The 7,521-nt window shown below is 48.1% G+C and overlaps 1 protein-coding gene across 13 annotated transcripts in view; it reads left to right on the forward strand.

Annotated features, from left to right (window-relative positions):
* The window catches only part of rerea (arginine-glutamic acid dipeptide (RE) repeats a), a 145,841-nt gene extending 139,150 nt beyond the window's left edge, over positions 1–6,691 (forward strand). For 5 of the 13 annotated variants that reach the window (XM_023956535.2, XM_023956538.2, XM_023956537.2 and 2 more), the window contains 6 exons: positions 353–1,713; positions 2,249–2,471; positions 2,550–3,270; positions 4,289–4,462; positions 4,536–4,731; positions 4,805–6,691. In XM_023956535.2, the coding sequence (XP_023812303.1) occupies positions 353–1,713; positions 2,249–2,471; positions 2,550–3,270; positions 4,289–4,462; positions 4,536–4,731; positions 4,805–4,838 (2,709 nt within the window). In that variant the 3' untranslated portion in view covers positions 4,839–6,691. The remainder of the gene's footprint in view (positions 1–352; positions 1,714–2,248; positions 2,472–2,549; positions 3,271–4,288; positions 4,463–4,535; positions 4,732–4,804) is intronic. The other 8 variants (XM_023956541.2, XM_078950718.1, XM_078950720.1 and 5 more) reach the window with 3 other exon arrangements.
* The last annotated feature ends 830 nt before the right edge of the window (positions 6,692–7,521 follow it).

Raw genomic sequence — 7,521 nt, forward strand, 5'->3', positions numbered from 1 at the left:
TGCTGCTTAAAATAACACGGGTGTCTGGAATACTGACTGTGAAACCAGAGACGGCATGAGACCCAAAACCTTTCAGAAAGCGCCCACTGCACCAAAGTTTCAAACAAGCATGACTAACAAATGTGGTGGTTTTGGAAAAACGTCAGCAAAAATGATCATAGAAATTCTATTTGTGGTGTCTCATTCAGATGTAAGAGGATGGGTTTAATTGAAATCAAACCAAAATTTTTTTTGACTGTATTTTTTCTTGATGTAGTGTCTGAATGTAAAAAATGAGGCGTATGGCATGTAAGAAATAAATAAATCAGAGAAATGTTGCTCTTGCTGACTCCTCTTCTGCTCCGTCCCGTAGGAGCTGAGTCGGCCAGACTCTCCCTCAGAATGCGAGGGGGAGGGGGAGGGAGAGAGCTCTGACGGGCGCAGCATCAACGAGGAGCTCAGTAGTGATCCCAAAGACATTGACCAGGACAACCGGAGCTCCTCCCCCAGCATCCCCAGTCCCCGTGACAACGAGAGCGACTCGGATTCCTCTGCTCAGCAACAGCAGCTACTGCAGAGCCAGCATCCCCCTGTCATCCAATGTCAACCAGGCACCTCCACTGCCTCTGCAGCGCCCCCTCCACCTCCAACCTCAAACCCGCTGCTGCCTCCACAGGTCCCCACTGCAGCTGCTTCAGCCTCACTACCTCCTCAGTCTCTGGCACAGGCTGGCCCCATGTCTCTCATCCAGTCTGGAGCATCGCTTCACCCTCAAAGGCTGCCTTCTCCTCATTCACCTCTGACTCAGGCTCCACCTTCAGGCCCCACAGTCCCACCTCAGTCTTTACCCAGCCCACATCATGGGCCCCTCCCTCCAGTGCCACATCCATTGCAGCCTGTCCCCCCACATTTGCCTCACCCTCACTCCATGACCCCTCAGGGATTCCCTGTGGCCCCCTCTCAGGTTCCACCTCCCCCAGTCTCCAGCCAGTCACAGCAGAGGCCTCACTCGCCTCCTTCTCAAAGCCAGTCATCTTCTCAAAGTGGAGGCCAGCCTCCACGGGAGCAGCCCCTGCCTCCTGCAACCATGTCTGTACCTCACATCAAGCCCCCTCCAACCACACCCATCCCTCAGATGCCCACCCCACAGTCTCACAAACATCCGCCCCACCTGCCAGCGCCTCCTTTCCTTCCCATGCCTTCAAACCTTCCTCCACCTCCTGCTCTCAAGCCCCTCAGCTCCTTATCCAACCATCATCCTCCGTCAGCACACCCTCCCCCTCTGCAGCTCATGCCTCAGGGGCAGCAGCTTCAGCCTCCCCCAGCCCAGCCTCCAGTTCTCACCCAGTCGCAGAGCCTTCCACCGTCAGCCAACCACCAGCCTCCTGCTGCTCCTCCTTTACCGCACACAGTCTCACACCCCACAGCCGGTCCCACGCAGCCACCCTTCTCCTCTCATCCTTTCAGTACAGTTCTACCTCCAACCGGCCCTCCTCCATCCTCATCAAACTCTATGCCAAGCCTCCAGCCTCCCTCTTCTTCCTCTTCCATCTCCATGCCTCTCCCTGCCTCAGTCCCGTGTGCTGGTCCCGGCCCATCAATCCCACCTGTCAACATCAAGGAGGAGCCTCTGGATGAACCAGAGGAACCCGAGAGTCCACCGCCCCCACAGAGAAGCCCCTCCCCCGAGCCTACAGTGGTCAACACGCCCAGCCACGCCAGCCAATCCGCACGGTACGACTGGTTATTCTGCAGCTGTGTTTGGCTTTTTTCAGTCATATACGTTCACATTGAAGAATTGAAAAAAGTGTAAAAATGCCTAATATTGTCAGCAGAACAGACACTTGGGAATGTGGAGCTCCTGGGAGCTCAGACCAGTATTGGGACATTCTCAGAATCCTAAGTACCACTTTTAGCTCTACTTGCGTCTCTCTGTAACCCAGTTTGACAACTTGCTTTCCAACATTAGTCCAAGGAGAGAAAGTCTTTTTATTTTTGTCTCCATGGGAAAAAAAGGCAGATATTACAAAGTTGAAGAGTATAATGATCAGATTCTCCCCCATGTTGATGATGCATTTCTCAAATCGTGTTGTAAGTCTTTGATTGCTTCTGTACATTGATTTAACTTTGAAACTGGATGTCCCTGTTCGTATGAATGCAACTTAAGACTTCCTGTCTGTACATAAAAAGTCATTTGTGGCCTTTTGCTGTTTAGTTTTTTTGTTTGTTTTTCTTTTACTGGTTTTAATCAAACTCTGGTTTACTTCAGGTTCTACAAGCACCTGGACCGGGGTTACAACTCCTGCGCTAGAACAGACTTTTACTTCACTCCACTTGCTTCGTCCAAACTGGCCAAGAAGCGGGAAGAGGCGCTGGAGAAAGCCAAGAGGGAAGCAGAGCAGAAGGCTAGGGAGGAGAAGGAGCGAGAAAGGGAGAGGGAAAAGGAGCGGGAAAGAGAGCGGGAGCGGGAGAAGGAAGTGGAGCGTGCCGCGGTGAGTTCTTCCTCCTCACACTTTCTTCCTCGTCTGAGCTTTTTGTGGTCTTCAGCTTTATGCATCTGACCTCCACAGAAAGCCTCCAGCTCATCTCATGAAAGCAGAATGGGGGAACCTCAAATGGCTGGCCCCGCCCACATGCGACCCCCCTTCGATGGCCCCCCAACTACAATTGCAGCTGTGCCTCCATACATTGGCCCCGACACCCCTGCCTTACGCACACTCAGCGAGTACGCCAGGCCCCACGTTATGTCGCCGAGCAATAGAAACCACCCCTTCTTTGTGTCGCTCAACCCCGCTGACCCGCTGCTGGCCTACCACATGCCGGGCCTGTACAACGCCGACCCCGCCATGAGGGAGCGCGAGCTGCGAGAGCGGGAGATGCGTGAAAGGGAGATCCGTGAGCGGGAGCTCAGGGAAAGGATGAAGCCTGGTTTTGAAGTCAAGCCTCCAGAGATGGAAACACTCCACCCCTCCACAAATCCCATGGAGCACTTTGTCAGGCATGGCGCCATCACTCTGCCCCCCATGCCCAGCCCTCACCCTTTCGCCTCTTACCACCCAAGCCTGAACCACCTAGAGCGTGAGCGGCTAGCCCTCGTGGGGCCCCAGCTGCGGCCAGAAATGAGCTACCCCGAGCGGGTGGCTGCGGAGAGACTCCACGCCGAGAGGATGGCCACCGTGGCCAACGACCCCATTGCTCGTCTGCAGATGTTCAACGTCACGCCACATCACCACCAGCACTCGCACATTCACTCCCATCTGCACCTCCACCAGCAAGACCCGCTTCACCAAGGTAAGCGAAAGCCCTGCTCCTATTCAAACTCTGAAATCTGACGATTTGATATGAGATGCTGCTTTTTTTTTCATCCTCGTGAGCGCAGTTCAGCTAACTGAAATGTTCACCAGGAGATTTTTGAACTTTACAGTCTGCTGGATGTTGCATTTGTCTTTAGTTTTTTTCCATTAAGCTAATATAGTTTTAACACAAATGTTTATTGTGTAAATATTTGATTGTTTCTTAAGTAAAGTACTTTGTAGTACAGGAATGAAACCAGAGGTTTAAACACCCACTCTGATGAAAATGGCGTTTTCTGTGACTGAATCCCTGCTCCGTTCCATTCTGATGCATCCACTCGTAGGCGATTAGATCCATGTGCGTCTTTGTTTTCATCGTCTGGGCTGGCATCTGGATCAAACTGTACGACGGCATAGCTCCAGAATTGCTCCCCATTTTTGTTGCACTGGAAATGTGAGGTTGGGGTTGTGAGGGGCAAGTGGGGGGGGTAAACAAAGAGATGATGGGAAGTGGGGGTGGTCTCTGTGCCAAAAGTCCTGCTCACAATTCCAGGGTGAGTCTAAAAACGATATAATTAATAATTCCACTGGGAATCCTTAGAAAATCAATCAAAAGACGATCTGAGTGGGTCTTTAAGCTCTTTTTGTTTTATTATTAAATTATATTGTTGTGCAGCTTTTATTTAAAAAAAGCCATTATTGTTATATAAAATGAACTGTATGTCTGTGAATTACATTACTCCTCTCATTCCAGTCAAAAAAGAACAAAATGAACATAAAAATCTAAATTTCGTTTTTTCTTTTTCTTTTTTTGAGTCTGAACAATTTTAAATCGTTGATCATTTAAAGGAGACTGAACAAAAAGCGACTTGGTCTCCAGTAAATTTTTCTCAAACCAATCAGAAGTCTATAAAAAGCCATAAAGTCGAGTGTTGCACTGGACCATGAGAGGAGTAACATTGCATGAAACTGTAAAGATGAGTGTACCCTGACCCTAAGACTCTGACACCCAGAAGGTGGTGGTGAATGTCTTGTGTGTCCTCCAGGCTCGGGGTCCCACCCCCTGGCAGTGGATCCCCTGGGCGCCGGACCCCACCTGGCTCGCTTCCCCTACCCGCCCGGCAGCATCCCAAACCCTCTCCTGGGTCAGCCACCGCACGAACACGAGATGCTGCGCCACCCAGTCTTCGGTAAGCTGCTGTCAAACCCCCCAATACAGATATTCTACTGCTTTGTTGGCTTTGTCTGACCCTTCCGAGTAAGGCTTCATGTGTCCCATAGGTGCTCCATACCCACGGGACCTACCAGGAGGAATTCCACCCCCCATGTCAGCGGCCCACCAGCTGCAGGCCATGCATGCACAGTCAGCAGAGCTGCAGAGGCTGGCGATGGAGCAGCAGTGGCTGCATGGCCACCACATGCATGGAGGACCTCTGCCCGGCCAGGAGGACTACTACAGGTAAGACGTGGAGCTAGGAGCAGACAGGAGCACAACGGCTGCTCGTGTAACCCCGCTCCTCTTTCTGTTGCAGCCGTCTGAAGAAGGAAAGTGACAAGCAGCTGTAACCAGCAGCTGCAGTGCAGGACAGAGGAAGTTGTTACGGATCGGTGTTCCAGAGGTTCTCCAGGACTTCTGACCAAACTCAGTTTGAAGAACAGAAACAACCGGACTGAATTAGAAATGCTCCATTTTTTTATTTGTTTATTTTGTTGGTTTCTGTTCCCTGTCAAAGACTTTTTTAAAGCTTTTATTTTCCCAGACATTGTATTTAGTCGATAGTGACCAGACGTCCTCAAGACTCCTGCATGACGAAGCTTCCCTGACATTTTTTTGTAGGTGCTAGAACAAGACAATGTGCTCATCACAAAGAAAAACAAACCGTATGAAAAGACCAGTCAGACCATCAAAATAACAAGTGCTATCTTAAATTCAACATTTATTTTATTACATTGTTGGAGGGTTTTCATAATTTTAAGAGAAGCTACAGCATGGCGTTTTTGAGTCTGTAAATAGTATATATAAACATATAATTATTGTAATTATTATTGCTCGGTGTGGACTCCAAACTAAGTTGTTTCAGCCTCCAGTATATTTGTTTTGAAGCATTATCCCTCTTTAGTAAAAGAGGGTGGGGGGCACCGTGGCATTATAAAAGCAGTTTCTGAGAGTTGCAGTTCACTTGTGACATCACTGTGTTAGATTTAGTCCCCCACACACGTACTGTATGTCAGGCAAAGCCTGTCCCCGCCCCCTCAGCCGCTCGCCAGGTGTACAGAACCATACACTTTTGGAGCGGAGAAGCAGAGAGGAGTCGAGGCTCTCCGGCGTGTCACCGGCGTGCCGAGGCTGAAAGGAAAACTTTGCACTGAAGGAGCGCCGCTGAGCTCTACTTAACCGGTTCATCCTTTGATTCAGTGTTTGAGTCAACAAAAGAAACAGAACCTCTTCTGTTTGTTTGGTTTTGTTTTTTACTCTTACATTTAAGTTTTTTATTTGAAGTCATTTTTAGCTTTGATTTCAGCGGGTCTTACCTGAACACATCGCCAGTCAATACTTTTTATCCAAACATTGACCCCCCCACAGATGCTTTTTAACGCCATCTTGGTCCAGTCACCGGTATTCGTTGCAGAGCTCAAATCTGACAGCGTGGATCTTCAGCTGGACTGTAACAATGTTCACTGTGACACTAGAGGGGGGGGCTGATCTTCTGTGTTTGTGTATTTATCTGTGTTCTCATTCGTCATGGTTCCACATGGGCTCTGGGGCTTCGGAGTGGCATGCTCGTGTGTCACCAACTGTTACATGTAGTCTTGACTCGTCACGCTGCGGCGCTCAATTCTGCGCTTTTTGTCCTTTTTTCCCCCACTGACAGGAGTTTGGTTCCACACTCAAAGACTGTTTGTCCATCGAGGACTTGTGGCTTATTTTGAGGATTTTCATCTGTTTTATCCACTTAACTTACATGAAAAAGTAACCATATTTCCCCTCGGAGCTCTATATTTTTACATGAACGCCTGCAAACTTCAGACTCTTGCTCCCTGTAAAGCCTATGAAAAAAAAGCGTCTCGCCATCTTACCACGACGAATTCTCCATCTTTTTTGCCTCATTTCCTGACCGTTCCCCTGCCTTTTATCCACTCTTTTTTGTGTCCTTTGATGTTAAGTGTTGTCAATGGATTAGCTTCTTGTTTCAGAGCGGCAATAGCAGAATGTAAATTCTGACTGCTAAGATTTATATATATACTGGTATCTTGAAGCTTATTGTATATATGAGTAGTCGCCATGGGATGACACAATGTAAACAAAAAGTAGAAATAATAAGGAAAAATTGTGAGTCCTGTGTTCTCTCCATTTGAGTATTTTGTAATTTTTTTGAAAAATTTGTGGAATTAAAATAAACGACTAAGTTACACCACAAGAGATGTGCCTGTCTTTTATACACTTTCTTTTAAACATATATAATAAAACTAAAAATTCCAAATTTAGTGGTAAAATTCTAAGTTGCTCGTTGTTTCCTCATTTTTATATTTTTTCCCTTTTTTTTAATTTTTATTTCTGGAACTGCTGCAAACAAACCTTTCATCTAAAAAACTAGAATATTTTTTTTTCTCCCAGAATTTGTAAAATCTTGTTTTTTTGTTATTTATTTTATTTCCTCAAGCACAAAGGTTTGCGATCACTTCAGCTGCGGGTGATAAAGCTCAGAGCTGAATATTGTGAGGCTTCACTTTTAAAAACATCAAAGCTGCTAAGCCACGAGAAACGCCTCCTGGAGCTGAAAGCCTTGCTATCAGCAGGGCAGGGCTGTCATGTCCTCCTGCGTGTGGGGAGTGATAGACCTGCAATCTTCGACGCAGCGTCGCAGTCGCAGCCATGGCTGTCATTTTGAGGGGGAACCATTATTCCGCTGCCGCTCTCTGAAACCATGCCCTGTTCTTGGGGAGAACTACGGGCTCCTCGCAGGCAGCTTTCCTGCAGATCTTGTGTGACAGCGGTGTGAGGAGGTGCTGCTGTTGTTTGCATTACCCCTCTGTAAAAACAACAAGACCAAAGAGCAGGAGCTGAGCTGGCTGGTTGAATAATTCATCCCCTCCTCCTCCTCATCCTCCTCCACAGTGACTGTGACTCGTGTCTGTTCAAATCCTTCTCATAATACTGTGTACCCCTCAGGCGGGCGCACAGGGACTCATGGTCTTTAGGAAGAAAAAAATCTGCTCCCTCTGTCTGCATTGCAATATGTCTTGTGCT

Source organism: Oryzias latipes, chromosome 7 (assembly GCF_053564925.1).
Source record: "Oryzias latipes strain Hd-rR chromosome 7, Olatipes_Hd-rR_3.1".
In the NCBI taxonomy this organism is placed as follows: domain Eukaryota; kingdom Metazoa; phylum Chordata; class Actinopteri; order Beloniformes; family Adrianichthyidae; genus Oryzias; species Oryzias latipes.